We start from the raw sequence: 16,956 nt of genomic DNA, 5'->3' as shown, positions 1-16,956 counted from the left end.
ACCTAATTTAGCTCTCCAGCGAAAAACCCCTCAGAATCACAAACACCGGCGCAAAAACGCAGAAATTTTATCTAACTAAACCTTTGGGACGCATCAAAACGAACGAAACGAGATGGAAGAAATCTGAGAAATTCGTACTTGTATCCATCGTTTTGTATAAACTCGACAACGATCTCCTTCTCCGGTTAACTCCCAAGGTACCGCCGAGGCGGTCGATCTCCATGGTTTTGTCGATCAGAGTTTCGGCGGTGAGACCGAAACACTGCTCCTTCCAGAAACGTTGTCTGGTAAATCTTCGGCCGCACGATCTTATCCACCAGGTTCGTAGGATTCCTACCTCGTATGCTCTTCGCAAGAGGATCCGCACGATTCGCCATTTTCAATATTCTTCTTCTCCGGGTGTCTGGAACCGGTTCGAACAGAGCGCGAGAGAGGAGATACATGTGAAACGGTGCGTATTGAGATGCAGCCTAACAACTCAAAACGCCGCGTTTTGACTCCCTTTTTAAAGATCCTACGAGGAACATGAGAATGTCCAAACGAAAATATAGGAAAATGGAAAATAAATAAAATTCATGACGAAAATCTGTCACTGTATCCAAAGGCAATACACTAAATTCTGAAACCAAACAAAAGTACAAAGACATTCATTTGCTGACTACAACACTACCGCTGCCTAAACCCTTGATGTAGTAATTATTATTCAATCAACAACCAAACACTACTACCCATATGAAGAAAAAAGATTGAAAAAAAAAACAAATATATAAAAAAAAAGTGAGATTTTCATTGAAAGTTAATAACTTTATCTTTGTAACTGTTCGGAAGCGTGGTTGCTGGTGGTGGACGATGACGTAGTCCTGCTGTTCATCGCCTCCGACGGCGGAACCATTCCCCATTTGCCCTCTGGTTCTGTCGGTTCTATCACCTTTACCGACCCATCGGTTAAACCCACTGCTAACTGGTTCGGTTCATGCGGGTGAGCTGCCACTACCAGAGGAGGCAGGCCTTGGCTCCTGTCATATAGCCATGTTAACACAGTTAGTCTTTCTGTTTCAGCTTATTCAAATCCAAAGAAAATCCCAAACATTTTTTTCTCTGATCTAAAATCAAATGCTCTGATTCAACAGGGGTTTTTTCGTACGTTCATTTTCCGCGAGATACTACTATCGAACTGCTACACGAGACAGAGAAGTTGGATTTTGAACTTTACCCTTGAGACAAGTATGCAGAGGGAGCGATCCGGCATCTTAAACGGAGACTGTCGGCGTCAAACACTCCGATGTTGCCGTCACGGAAGGCGGCATATATCAACTGGCTGTTGCATGCGTACACTGCTGAAGATATCGGAGCAGACAACCCCTCTTGCGGAATCCACTGCCAACATCGGAAAAGTTGAAATTTGGTACCCGAATTACTACTCGGGTCAAAGTTTTAAAAAGTATAATGGACGAAACCGGAAATACAAAACCAATTCAGAATAATAGGGTTCCTCGGATCAGATATACACTACCACCAGTCTAGTCGGTTATTATGATATGATCTAATCACATTTACTATGATTATCAGTCTCATACCTGTCGAATGAGTTCCATTTTGGAAGCGTCATATATAGCCAGTTGTGTCTCATGGACCACAAGGATACGAATCTGATCGACATGGAATTGAACTCTTGTATCTCCAGTGGGTGGTTTTCCCGCTGGCATTTGGATCGCAACGGATTTCTTCTTCTCCCATGTGTCAATACTCCAAAAGCATATCTAGAGAAGACAACGGAAACAATAAGAATCATCATAAATTAGACAGTCGAACAGACGGAAATCCAGCCTCCAGTCCAACCGAAACACTCTTAGCCTAGTATTCAGCGTCCCATATCTTTTCTCTTGCAGGACAACAAAAATTGGGACAAACTTTACGTCTTTCATTTTCTTGGGGATGTTGGGATAATATTTCTTTTGGGATGACAACAAACATAACATACCTGAGCATCTGCACCAGATGAAACCAAGATGTTCAGGGTTGTAGAAAAGGCTAAACCCGAAATACGTTTCTGGTGACCCTTCAGTTTAGATTTGACCTGATGAAACACGCAATACAGGTAGAGTGAGCCACAGTGTATTAATTCAAAGTGTAAACATAACCATTTCCTTTTTCATTGGTCACAGGACTGTGGCTTTTGCCGAAACATGCACAATGCTATGGGCTATACTTGATTTTGGAGATAACAAGCAGGAAACTAGCAGAAATGTCAGACTTGGTTAATTTTGGGTTGGCTTTGTCTTTAGTTCGGACTTAACTGCACTATAAAATGTTAACGGGGAAAGCTAGAAGCAACAAAGGGGAATTCCGTGAAAAATGCCTGTAAAGCTATGAGAAATGCTGCCCAAAAGCAGGTTTACATGTATTTTTCCAGTCTTTTTAAGAGAAGTGATTAAAACCAGTTATTGGCTCATTTACTAATGGTTTCGTGCTTTTGATCAGAACCCTGATAGTTATGGAATTCATTTTGTTAAACTTAGTGGATTTGACCAGGAAGCCATCATCAGCCTTCCGGCCCTTCCCCAGACAATATAGAAAACTCAGAATTTTCTTCTTTAAATATGCATGAGAGTACGTCAATTTACCTCATCTACTCGGACGTTGTAGATGTGAATGGTGGAATCCTCCATACCGATAGCTATGATGTTGTTATCCTGAGGATGGAAAGCCAAGTATGTTGATGCTGGTGGAGGTGCCATGAAAGTTGTCATCACCTGCAAGGACCATAGTCCATAGGTTTCTTTAGAACCACCAAAGTGAAGTTTCAACATCAACATCCAAACATTTTCAGCTTTGGCTTTTAATTGTGGCTATAGAGAAAAGACTAAATGGGCAAAAAGTGGGTTTTAGCTTTTGGATGTCTTGAGAAAAAATAATGATCAACTCATATGATGGTAATGAATGATGTACCTTGAATGTCATCATGTTGAACAATGAAACCTTCCCTCCTGCAGCCGACATGACATATGAGTCATTTTTTGAGAGAGCTATGCAGGGAACCATCTCTTCAAGGTTCACACCCGAAATGTCATTTGCCATGAGAAGACCACTGCTTGGTTGCCAATGTTGAGGAACCACATTGGCAGTTGCCTTCACACACCACACACACACACACCATAAATTACAGCGAGACATTGCATCTTGTTTTTTTCAGTTAGGCATTGAGACCAAGACAAGATTCCGACACCAGAATTCTCAGATATTTTTACCTTGCCACTAGGGTTCTGTTCATTGCGAGGCCATCTCCAGAGCCTCTGAATACCATTTGAACCAAGCGCTAAGATTCCAACTCCAGAATTCGTGTAAAGAAGCCGAATAACCTGCATACTCGTGGAACATGAAAATTTATGACCCATTTTGAAAAAAAAAAAACATAATTAGAGGAAATCTGAGAGAGCTAATTTTGCAAACCTTTGTGGACGAATCTGAGCTCTCAGGCAAAGTAATCTGACGACACTGAACAGGGTCAAGGATTTCAGCCAATTGCCAAGGTTTGGTCTTGTCCGTTGCATCATCGATTCTCGACTTTGAAGGATCAACTCCATTCTTGATAAATAAAAAAACGGAACATGATTAGTAATATCTAAACGTAGATAGAAATCCAAAACAGAGTATAATGCCTCAACCAAAAAAAAAGTAAAACAAAGATGAAAGAGAAGATGTACAAGCATAGGAGGAGGTCTGGCGGGTGAGCCCTGTTCAACTTTACAACTGACAGCAGTAGCAGACACAACAGGAGCACCAGAAACCTAACACAGCAACCAAATTGTGTTAACTATGATGACAACAGACATGGATTTTACAAGATGAAAAGTATGAAAAGCTACGAAATGTTACAGCTTTTATAGCGGAAGAACCAACCGGAGTTCTTAATGCTTCAAATGTTGGACCTTCCACGGCCCTCAGAGATCTGAACCCAGCTGCATTTGCTAGTATCTTAAATCCATTATCCGCTGTAGTAACAGCAAGAAGATTTCCTTCCTTGTTGAACCTCAAACGGGGAAGAGCCTGAAGTGATCAAAGACGAGTAAGCATAAAAACACAAAAATACTAACACTTGACGACAAGTCAAGAGAAAAACATCAGTTTGACTAACCGGAAGTCCACCCTCAGCATCAGTGCTAGTTAGAGGATTGGTATTGTCCATATCCCAGAACTTAATTTGCCCGTCTTCCCCAACCGCCAGAAAGTGGTTCTTAGTGGTGTCGAACTGAACCATACCCACAGTCTTTTTCCTAAACCCAAGATAGGTCCTCTTAATTGCTCCTTCACTTTCATTCCACTCAACTAAGAAGGAATCTCCATCTTTACTCGTCCCGCAGGAGAACAATCTGAAGAAAGAACATAACAACTAGAATCTCAAGGAGAGAAACTAAATTGATGCAATGCAAGTAGATTCCTCATTTTTCTATACATCATGAAGTGTCAAAGATCAAAAGAGGAAAAAAAAACTTGAATCTCAAGGATAACTTCAGGAAAACACTAGTTCAATCTCAAGGACAGATTTGAAGTTTTTCATGAACCAGGACAGAGAAACGAGAACGAAATTCAAAAGTGGTTCCAAAAGACCGGAAGAGAATAGTTCAGCGATCTTACCTACTTCCGTCGGCACTGTAAAGCATTGTAGTACACCAGCGACCTGGAGCATCATAGTCAACTCTGGAACCCATATTATCATAAAGCCAGGCTTTTATTTTTCCATCTACAGCCGTTGAAAATATGAACTGAAATCCAGAAAATGGTCATAAATTGCTAATGAGATAGGTGGTTAGGCGGTTCCCCTCAAATGGCTTGAAGGGCAAAATATAGATGATAACACATAATTGGCACACACCTGAATGTTCTCTTTGTGATGAGGACAAATGGAATAAACAGGAGCCTCATGACCTTCAAATGTAAAATGCTTCCGGCCCGAGAGATCCCATACCTGCTCCCCATTGATTCTTTTAGACAAAGAAATTTCAAAATTTTAACAAGGAATCATTATGTGATTCTTATCTCACCTTGATTAGCTTATCATCTCCACAAGTAACTAGGCATAGCTGTTTGTTTGGATGAGCAAAAGCCAAGTCATTCACAGAACCCCCATGGGCATCAATCTGTGAGAAAGAAAGTGTGATTTTATCGGCAATAACAGCACCACGATTTTGCTAATGAAGGGTCAAATAAATGCTCACCTCAATGTGCTGGCGAAGATCATTAGGTCCGGTGTAAGCATACAGGTGAATTAGATGTTTTGTAAATGCAACCCCTGCTCAAGAGGATGGAATTAGGGGCAACACATGTAGACCAACCAAAAAAAGCCAGTAATTCGTGTAGGTGAACTGACCGATAAAACTGCCATCTGGACTCCACGCAACACGTGTGACAGAAATTGGTGTTTCTTTAGCCATAGAAGCCTGACAAGGCCCACAAACGTAAGTTTCTTGCACCAGCACTAGTTTATGTATTCATATTATAGCATCAGTTCTACTAGCCACTTAACCGAAGTCAAGAATCATAAAAGCAGATACTAAAATGACTGATTACAAGCCGTGAAGACAAACCTGAAAAGGTAATGAACAATTAGCCATATCCCAGACCTTGAACGGCTTCGACAACAGCCTCTCTCGGACAGTGAGTTCCCATAGCGTGATTTCACCCGAAGCAGAACCGACTGATCAAATGTAATGCTCATTCAAAATTCGAAGAGCAAAGGACTGGATGTGCAATAAGACAATTAATTAGAGATTTCAGATCCTATACCAAGAAGTATTGTTTGCTGTGTGGGGTGGAAATCCATGCTAGTGGCAGCTGATCCTAGGTGCAATGACAAAGCCACCTTTGTCGGCAAGTCTTCCAATGACCATGGAGCTTGCTGTCTAGGTGCAGGATAGGTCACCTGAAAACCAAAACTGGTTTAAAAATCTGAGGGAAAAAAATGCAAGAGCTATATAAACAGAGATTTCAGGAGAGGAGATATCGCATTACCTCCTCGATAGATGGAGCAGGTCGGAGCCGTTTCATTAGTTCGTGATCAGGACTCTGATAATCTACTATACCTGGAGTGGTTGGGGGTGTTCTAGGTCGCTTCAAGACTGAAACTTTTTTAATAGAAGTAATTTGAGTCAAAGGTCGTTGCTATTGACATAAAATAACTACAACAGATAATGATGCTAAATCCAAAAAATGAATATTTAAAACATTGTTGCATTCTTACTTTGATTCTGAGGAATGGGCATTGATGAAGGGGTGACAACAGCAGCTTGAACAGCAGAAGAACCAGAGGCATTAGCCATCCAACCAGCTAGGGCACCGGCATTAGCGGCCGCAGTACCAGGGGGAAAGGGCTACATAAAAACAACACCAGAATATATATCATTCAGAAATTAGATGATTTATAAATTTAAAAACATGAATACACCAGTAATAGATATCTTACACCATGAGCTCCAAGCGGTGGATAAGCAGTTGGCTTTGCTACAGCAGCAACAGCAAGATTAACAGGTGACGGTGGAAGAGGACCGTTTGGAGGCGAGCATGTGTGGTCTGTGAACAAAGTCTTAATGTCTGGATTTGGCCTTGGGTTCTTGCACAATTGGTGCTGCCAGTTCAGACTGAAATAAAACATCTGTACTATGAATCACCCAACAAACAATTCCAAAGAACAATAGGTATGCAAATCAAGCCAGCCACTCCACTTTGGAAGTAAGACGGAAGTAACACACCTTTGGTTGATCAGAGTCCGCAGTCTTGAAGATCTCAAAGTAGGAAAAACCAGTTTATCACGAAAAAGAGGATTTGCCTCAATAAGTTTTTTTAGTTCTATCAACATTATACCCCGAGCTGTTTTAGTGTCTCCATACTTGGAAAGCTGCTCATTTTCCCTGTATTCAACAGCAACCAGGAGATGAATTAGTAAAACAGATAAACATTACCTAAAATTCATTTATCATAACAAATTCATGATGACGATAACAAAATGAGAGGGTAGAATCACATAGCATCTTCTACATTTCTATTGAGCTGGCTTGAAAAAAATCTACAACCTCCAAACAACGAAAGAACACTCATTTCTTAAAGTCAAAAATTGAATTGATTACAAGTGCCTTTGAGACCTGTATCTCATACCTGAAGTTGTTCAAAGTTAGAAGCTGAGTGATTTCTTTGTAAAGTTCCTCATTGAAAGTTGAGAAGACTTTCAAGTCCTGCACCAATATCTCAACTGCCTTTGCCTTGTCTTGCCTACATAAAAGTCGTGATCGAATGAGCACTTCTAAACCACAAAAGAGAAGTATAACAGTATAAAATGTGGATGTCAATTATTTGTACCGATCAAGAGCCTCCAGATACTTCTGTTTCCTAATCTCAAAGAATATCTTCATCGAGTATCTGTTATCGTCTGCTTTGGTAAACCCTGACAAGTACTTCTCAACTTCGTCCCATTCACCGGCCAGAACTTTCTCCTCAAAATACTTCATGTTGAAGAAGAACCCTGATTCTTTCTCAAGCCTAGAACAGAAGAAATTCAACTCAGCAACGCCCAAATGCCCAATTAGATTCGTTGTTTCAGTCTATACACGAGACACAAATCAAATCCCTCCAAAAAACACATGCTCTTGCAGAGAATTTTGAGATTCCAAAAACATGCGGACATCTAACAAAAAATTGGACAGCTAGTTTCAGAGTATTCACACTGTTCTCCAATTTCTGCTCTAATCCATGCACATACGCTAAAAACCCCAATCCCTACATGAAAATGTAACTATGGCAACAAGAATTACTTTTTCTAATTACCTGATTCATTCCACCAAAAAAAGAAAACCTGATTCATTATAAAAAAATCACCCTTTTCACATGAATCAATCGCCAGAAACAATCTCTCGCGTAACATTAAACAGGGACGGAAATTAAATTGGGTTTCCAGCTTTCCATCAGAACGTACGAGCATACAGGCATGTACACGTACGTGTGTTATACATATCTATATACATATATATACACACATAGACTTGCCTGTGAACAGACTCCTTGAATTTCTCTTCCTCAAGAAACTGCAGAATGAGAAACACCAATTCTCGGCTCAACGAAGACATCCTTCCCTCTCGGACCCCGAATCCAGGCCTCAATCTAGAATATATACGAGATTACACGTAAAATTACGTGATAAAGCTCCAAACCGAGGTCGATTCGAGCTCGGCAGATCTCGACAACTCGGAAAACGTTGAATTCAGACGAAATCAAAGCTCGGAATTCGAGGATTTCTAGGGTTTTGAAGGGCTGCTTTTAGAGATGGATAGAGAGACCAAAGGAGGAGAGAAGGAAAAGGAGAGAGAGACTTGTCCTCGCTTTCTTCGACGCGTTCTGCAGAGAGAGGGTCTTTCAGGGTTTACCGACTTATCAGATATAAGCAGATCATCCATCGGTGATAGGTAAAGTTGCTTCTAGATAGGCAGTCTTACTTATAAAAAATGGTGTGATAAGCTATCATCGGTTTAAGTGGCGGATTCGAAAAACAAAATCAAATTGAGTGAATATTCGGTACACACGTCCAGACTGGTCCCCCACCCACACTTTCTCTCTCTTGTTCTGTCGCTTTCAAACTTTGCTAACGCTCCTTTTATATTTCCTGTTTCTCGTGATATATCTCTTTCTCGCGAGTTTTACTGATCGCGATACATGTGCGATCGCCGCATACGTGTCAAACAAATCCACGTACGTACGTGGACTAATCAGCTACATGTAGCCCATACTGTTCACGGTGCTCTATCCTATTTTTTAAATTAAATAATCCAACGGCTGAGAATAATCCATTTTCGATGCCAATCATATGTAAGACGCGCGATAAATTGTAGATACATAGTCTAATACGTCTCTCTCTTTTTGAATCTTTAATTTTCTCGTCCGAGATAAAGGTTGAATCTGGCGTAATTGTTTGGGGATATTTATCGTGAAAATATCGGCATTTGGCCTATTACAAAAAAAAAATGGGGTCCACCATAGAACAGAAGCCTTTTATCCCGGTAGATACGACCTGACCCATCGCTGACCGAACGTGAATCCCACACGCGTTACCACGGCGCGTGGATTGGGTGCTCGTGACGACGACGCCTCGCAAACGATGGCGAGACGTGGTGGGTTATCTTTTAATTAACTAAAGTGCTAGTGTGAAATAAATTAATGTGCAATGTATATATATACTTATATATATATTTATGAGTGTGTTGATAGTTGTATGTATTTATATGATGTCTCCTGTTAATAAAACGCAAACTCCACGATTGAATAAAGGACAGTTGGTTTTTGTACAATATCATAATCAATTGCTAAATTTCCCAAGACTATATTATACAAGTACGAAAACGACATAATATTTGACAAGGACATCGTTTTTCTTAATTATTCTATTTCTGTGGACTTTTCAAAAGGGTGGCTCGTTTTTTCGCCGCTTCGCCGTGTAGATTAGGGTGGATCGTAAAATTCTTGGGCTCCGTTAGGGCATATAGAATATTACGCATTCGACGAATAACCTGATCCATGAAATGGCATGCATGACCCAAAAAAATGCTTCATCCATATATTTTATATTTATATAGCGTGGTTTTTATTTGGACGTGCCAATGTATTGTTGGTTTACGACAATTCAACTTATTGGTTTCTGTCCATATATACAATGGATAATGTTATTTTGAAACCATCTTAAACCGACAACATGGCTAATGTTTTTTGCCCTTTGACTGAGGTAATATATACTAATATCCATTTTCGTAGGTGCCAACTGAGTTTGTCTTTAACATTTGTCTCTTTTATGCGCCCTAATTTGCTGTGTGTTCATATAAGTGTATATATCTTCTTGCTTATTTCATGTTCACAAGGTTGTTTCCTCCGAGATAAAATCGGTTCATGGGTTCGTCCGCAAAACTCGGTTTAAGCTAGGTAAGTTTGGTTTGATCACTTGATCTTAGTTGGTTTTCTCTGTACTTAATTATCCTATTCAGCATATGTTTTGTATCGTTTATTTGATTTATTGTTTTCCTATGAGTAAACCACAATCACCAAACCGAACAAATACCAAAGTTCTGGTAGCGGTATTATGGTTATCAACGTCGGTATTAGGTATTCATCACAATTTCTTGAAAATTTTCATGTTCATTAACCGGAACTTTTTACCGGTTAAGCCAGCTGCTTTTAGGCCCTAGCAACAAAAAGGTCAACGTCTTTGACCTAGAGCGGGCGCTGATAAAGTGTATAGCCCAGCTTCAAAGTATTATGGGCCTATTAAGGCTTTTGGGCCTTTCCTGGCCCATCTTGTGTATGTTTTTCATTTATTTAATTTATAGTTTAAATAGGTTTTTGTGTGTTGATTGTAATAGTTTAAGTAATTAGATTTTGCGAAAGAAAAATTAATAGATTACCTGTCCATGAAAAAGAAAGATTAATAGAGGTTTAGACAAAATTAATTGGATATAATTTATTTGTACACTTTTTAAAACTAAATTAGTTGAATCTAAATCAAATTTGTTTTAAAAATATATTTAATTAATTAATTAAATAAAAACCGAGTCTGAACCACATACAAAACAATCATCAAGAAATATTTTTCTTTTGAATTTAATTTTTGAATAAAAATCAAATTCCAAACGAATTCAAATAAAATTAGAAGAAAGATGAAAACGGAGATCAAAATCAAATGGTATAATTTAAAAAAAACGAAAATAAGCGAATTGCATGATCATTGCGTAAGTGGGTCCTAAACTAAATGTAATAGAATAACAATGTGTGAATAAATTAAAAAAGGGGTTGAGAATGGAATAAAAAGTTATTGTAATTATAATTTATGATCTACTAGAATATAAATCATCAACTCGACCATATAATAATGTTTTTAAATCAACCAATAAAAAGTCACTGAGCACTAGATTTCTCGTGAACTTTTGACAAAATTTTCTGGTCCTCGACGGTCCACGACACAAATATAATGCCATTATTAGTGATCAAGAAAATTATTAAAAAAATCAAATAGATTAATTATGTTACTTTTGAAAACATTATTCACAACTCTAAATAATGATTTGTTTTTTTTTACTGACATCACGTTTTATCTTCTATTCAGATTGATCTCGTGACTTATTTGCAGTATTTTATAAAATTTGTATTCAAATATATTTTCAAGACGTGTTGAAAATTCAAAATTTTTTGTTTTTCAATCAGAGTTAGCGTTGATATTTTGTCGAAATAAATTTTATTAATAAAATGTTTAATTTCTCGAAACTTTGTTTATATTCATCTTTTGAATTGTTTTTATATCCGAATAGATTCTTTAGTTATAAAAATATACTAAACAATTTAATCATTTTAATAATTATATCAATGTTCATCTAAATAAAAAACTTTTTTTCCCCTAAATTTACTTGAGAAAAAACAAACGAGAATGGGGGGCTAGGTAGGAACAGCAGAGGAAGTCGAGGGAGGAGCGGAAAAGTCCTTATCCGGTGCACCGCCCCACATGTGATCGATGGTCACCACGTGTCGAATGACTAGTGGTGGATAATGATGATAGTCATCATGTGGTTCTCAAACGGGTGGGTTGGTGCCGTTCCTCGACCCGGATGTGATGGAGCGAATTACGTGTGACGCACCCACCGAAAGTTTCCGGTGCGCTCCACTGTTTCCCTCTCGCTACGTGTCCCACCGTTTTTTATGCCACGCAGGATATTAGAACTGTCGGTTTCTAGTGGTCTCAGTCTTCCAGTCCAAAGAGAGATTAATTTTTTTTTTCTAATCCAAAAATTCGGTAAATTTTTTGTTTCAATATATCACTCAGAAAATTAAAAATGTTCAAATGAATGTTTGTTTGAGTTTGATTGTGTGTTCATGGTAATTCAGAAGCCTATGAATAAAAATAGACATTAATTGAAAAATTAGTTTTTTTTTTAAATGAGAGAGGAGTAAGATCTTGTTTTAGCATTATTGTTGCCGACATCATATCTATTTTGACAACGCCATAAAAAAAAAAAAAAGAAGAAGAAGCAGGCTTTGGTTTGTTAAATGATTGAACGAGTTGTCGGGTCCCATGCCACGTGGAAATGGGTTAGAATTGGCTAATATTTGAATTGGAATTTATACATCCGATTTAGTTTTACATTTTAGATATAATTATAATATTTTATCTTTATTAAAAAAATAAAATTCTTTTTTATATTTCTTAATATTTATAAAATAGTCATTATATTTATATAAAATTATAAAATTTACGAATTCGAATCTCAAATTTAAGAAATAGACATATATTTTGATATTATAGATTTCTATTTTCGAAATTAGTCTGGATTTTAATGTATGATATTCGATTACCTAAAAAATTATAATTTAGTTCAAATATTAATACTCAAAATATTTAAATATTTTCAAATTTTGACAATTCTAAAATGGTTATAGAAATGGACAAATTTGTTTTTTAATGAAAAGCTGTAGAGGACATGGACAAGTCCAACACGGTCACATTACATGTTGTTGTAACCATATTTCAAATCTTGATTCCTTTAAGGAGACTATTTTGATCTGAAAATTAATGTTCGGATTTCCCGGAATATAATTCATCGTATGGTCATAATTCATCACTCCTAACCCCTCCTACATGGCTTGTTTGAATTATTTCCTATTTTTTTAATAATACAAAAATTTACTAAACCTTCGACCCAATTATATCTTTGATTGATTAAAAAAATCCAAATGAATATTCATCTCGATATTTAGATTTAAACTCACGATAAGATCATGTTTTGAATTATATATTGCCTATTTTTAAACAGTTTCATACAGTTTTTCTGAATTTTTTTAGGCTTTTTAAAATTTATATTAGGTTTGATTTTTTATTCTATATGAAGCGAGTACTTGTATTTGGCTTGGATATCAATAAATAGATAAAGGAAAATTAATCAACCAAATGGAGTAACGGTGAATATTGCAACCTAAATGGATACGACTCAACAGGGGAGGCTGCCTAAATAACGCATATATATATATATATATATATATATGTTTAATCACAAAATCCACTTAAAAAAACATTAATGTATTTTATATGATGATGCAAATATCTAGCATGTGCAGAACCATGCATCTTCATGGCATATTCGGTCTATCCTTTTATTTTGCTTTATTGAAATCCTCTATTATGTCGTTGAGCACATTCGGTTACACTTATATTTGTTTAAATATCGACATCACATAAAAATGGATGCATAATCTTTTTTATGATCACGTAATCTTTAATATTATGAGTATATAATGATAGCGGACATTATGGACTAACGAATGATAATATATCAATCATATATATATATATTGCCATATATGTAACTAATTACGCGTAATTAGTTACATATATGGCAATATATATGTGATTGATATATTATCCTTCATTAGTCCATAATGTCCGCTATCACCGATATATTTTTGTATGAAATGTAGAAATACTCTTTTCCGAAAAAATCCGAACTTGTGAAAAACCAATACGAGGATACGTGAGTATTTATTATTGTATGTAGGTTCGACAATGATTATTGTTATTGTAGATAAATGATATCGTTTTTGGATTATTAAATTCATGTTCGAATTTGGAAAAACTTTTTTTGGACCGTTGCCGTGGACATTTAGGTTACTAGTCATATTTAGAAATTTGTGATTTACCAAAAGATTAAAAAAAACAGAGTTTTAAAAGTGAAAAGCTAATCTTTTACACGTGTACACAACCTAACGAGACTTGATGGATTATTTATTCGATTTTTTAATTTATAGTTATTTATCATTTACACAATTACCTAAGTTTGTTAGATATATGTATTTTCCACCATTGCACATTTTTTTTGGTTGGTCCATTCGGCCATTGTGCATCACTGTTTCCCACGCCCCCTAAATTCCTTCCCTAAATTTGTATTCCGAAAGTTTTTTTTTTTAAATTTAAGTTGAATTTATGATATTATAAATAGAAATATCTGATAAAAAAAATTATTTCCTACATATAAATTTTGTTTTTATATTATTATGACGACTAATCAAATCTTAAATCATCTATATAAATTTTATAAGATTATTTAATAATACATCTGATTTCTAGCTCTATTGTAATCAGTATATATTCATCTCATTTACCTTTTGTTTTGTTTTTTATAGCAAGATTCCTAATATTTTCTAGATAGATTATATAAAAAAATTATTCTTAGTATTAGAGTTACAGAAGTTTTTTATTTATGTTGAATTTCGCAGTAAATTAATATGATTAATTTATATATTCAAAAATACACATATGAAAAAGGAAACACACAATCCATGATTTTGACTTTTCATCTAATAAATTCGTAATGTCTACAAATTAAAATTCCCCTCTTCTACTGATGTTATTTGATTTTCTGGACTGACATCAATTTTTGATCAAGAATATTTTCCCCATACAAAATACCATTTAATAAAATACCAATTAAAAATCGTTATAATTTGAAAATGATGTAATGCTAAATACAATGGATACTTACACGTTTTTATAATTACGATGGAAGCAGGAGCATTCATTGATGATGATATAATAAGAATCAATTCCTTTGAACATGGCTTTAATTAAAGTTTAGTGATTGTCATGGCAATGTCCATTTCTATCAATTTCATACTTTTTCTGACCATTTGGTTTGGTCGGTATTCATGATTCTTTACCATAACATCCGGACAAATTATGGATAAAAACGTGAAAACAAAATTAATGTGGCCATTGAAATAATTTTTATTCTGATTTCGTTTGTTTATTTTTTATTCAAACTATTTTTCTTTAAAATATATAAACCATTTTACATGACTCAAGCTTTTCTTAATTTTATTATATAAATTTCTACAAAGTACAACAGCTATAATATTATATTTTTAAAGCTTGTCAAACTTTTAAGATTTTAAAATAAGATTGGGAATAACTACCTTTTTCAATATTTATATAGTACATATATATATATATATATATATATGTGTGTGTGTGTGTGTGATTTGGTCATCAGTGTTAAATCATAAAATAATTTTCTCAAAAATATCTTCACTAGGCTTAAAAAATTGGCATATTGTTCTATAAAATACTCATATTAAGTGTACCTCCATGTTTTCCATTTGGCCGGATCTTACATATAAGTATATAATATTCAAGCATATGTACAAATAAGTTATAAATTATCTATGCCTTCCATTTGGTTATATTGTACATACATACGTATATATTATGTGCATATAAATATTAAATATGTACATGCGTATATGCTCATATTTATATTGGACCCAACTTTTTATATTTATGCGCATATAGTTGACATGCGGGAATACGCTTGCCACAAAAATCATATGACGCAATCTCTCGTAAAAGTGATAATTTCAATGACAACATCATAATATTATATACTCATAAACAATACTATGTTATTATCTTCGTGGATTTTCAAATCCCTTTGTCGTTTTTTTTTTTGTATGTCATGAAGGTTGAAATCCTTATGATGACTGGATTCTCCATTTGTTATTCCTTTTTTCTTTTTCCCATACTTATTACTCAGTCAATTAAATTTATTTTTTATTATCATTAGTATTATTATTATTAGAACTGTTGACATTCGACTTTGGGGAATCTTAAAAATAATACGTCATGTTAATTAAATTATTGTATTAATTATGAACCATCGACTTTGGACTTTTATAAGATATTGAAAGGAAAATTAATTTACTAAGTTTAAAATTACATATCTATCCCCGAACTCGATTATTACATTTTAATTAAGTACTCAATAGGTGTAATCTTTATTTCAATTTTCGGTATGCTTTATTTGACCCTTGACCCAACAGTTGGGACACAGTCACACAGCCATCCCATAACCCTTCCATGCATTGTCCCACAAAAAAAAAAAAACTAAATTCTGAAATTATATTTTAAAGTTAGATATTTTATTTTCATATAATTCTAGTACCGATGTTCTATCAAGTATTACAATGTTATATTTTTTAAAAATTTTAAGTGTATCCGTTCTTTATATACAATTATATTTTGGCAGAAAACATAGATTTCAATTAAGATTATTTGGGTTGGATTAGGTTCTCTTTTGGGGTTCAAATGTTTAATTTTTTTAAATTTATATCTATTTTATTATAATATTAGATACTGTTTTGATTGGGTTATATTAGAATTCTATATCGTTAAGTACTATATGATTATGGAAAAATAAATTAAATAATCAAGATTTTAGGTCCATAAAGTCTTTGTTCTGTTGCCATAGCTAAAAGATATCACATGAAGAAAGAAAGGTGCCTTGGGTATATAATAAAAAGACGAAAAAAGAGAAAGGAGAGAATAAATTGAAAAAAAGAAAAGAAATAAACACTCATCACCTGAAAAAAGTTTTAACAAAAATTTGGACCTGCATTTTATATGATTTTCATAATGATCAAAATCATCATTTGTAGTCATACGATCTGCATTTATATAATATGATTTTTGTAATTACCCGAATGTCATTAGCCTTTCATTTTTGGTGGTATATTTATTCTTTTATTTTTAAAATCATTTTTAATGAAATTATAACTATTGATATTAAGATGATACACATATGCATTAATTATATAATTTCAATTAGATTAAGAACCATAATAAATAATTATGAGAAGAAAAAAAAAAGTCCTTGCGGATGCGTGATTTATTGAATGATATACAAACCACAAAGGACCAAGGACGCTGTCGTCCTTGTTGTTTGTCCTCTTACCACACCACAAGATAAACGAGACAGGAGAGCACATTACCATAAATATATAAAAAATCAGAACTCTTTTCCTGTTTTTTTTTTCTTGTTTTTTTTTTGATAAACTCAAAATATTTTTTTTTTCGGCGCGATATTTTTTTTGGGGCATAAAATGGGTTGTAGT

At 35.0% G+C, this 16,956-nt stretch overlaps 1 protein-coding gene across 2 annotated transcripts; it reads right to left on the bottom strand.

The window, feature by feature from the left end:
- Positions 1–548: 548 nt before the first annotated feature.
- LOC104818737 (topless-related protein 3) lies at positions 549–8,378 on the bottom strand. 2 transcript variants are annotated; one of them, XM_010548448.1, is made up of 25 exons: positions 8,035–8,378; positions 7,351–7,530; positions 7,150–7,263; positions 6,747–6,905; positions 6,461–6,635; positions 6,239–6,368; positions 6,010–6,122; positions 5,785–5,920; positions 5,586–5,695; positions 5,369–5,438; positions 5,217–5,290; positions 5,043–5,138; positions 4,874–4,966; positions 4,636–4,763; positions 4,136–4,370; positions 3,901–4,047; positions 3,705–3,788; positions 3,451–3,585; positions 3,249–3,359; positions 2,950–3,129; positions 2,625–2,753; positions 1,982–2,077; positions 1,578–1,760; positions 1,214–1,377; positions 549–1,016 (listed from the first exon to the last, which is right to left on the bottom strand). In XM_010548448.1, the coding sequence occupies exons 1-25, from the start codon at positions 8,112–8,114 to the stop codon at positions 806–808; spliced, it is 3,333 nt and encodes a 1,110-aa protein (XP_010546750.1). In that variant the 5' UTR covers positions 8,115–8,378; the 3' UTR covers positions 549–805. The 2 variants fall into 2 exon arrangements, with proteins under 2 accessions (XP_010546750.1, XP_010546752.1); XM_010548450.1 differs by having other exon boundaries at positions 6,010–6,116.
- Between the last annotated feature and the right edge of the window lie 8,578 nt (positions 8,379–16,956).

This window comes from Tarenaya hassleriana, unplaced genomic scaffold (assembly GCF_000463585.1).
Source record: "Tarenaya hassleriana unplaced genomic scaffold, ASM46358v1 Cleome3, whole genome shotgun sequence".
NCBI lineage: Eukaryota > Viridiplantae > Streptophyta > Magnoliopsida > Brassicales > Cleomaceae > Tarenaya > Tarenaya hassleriana.
Note: the sequence above shows the minus strand (reverse complement) of the source record. Positions and strands in the feature narration are given on the sequence as shown.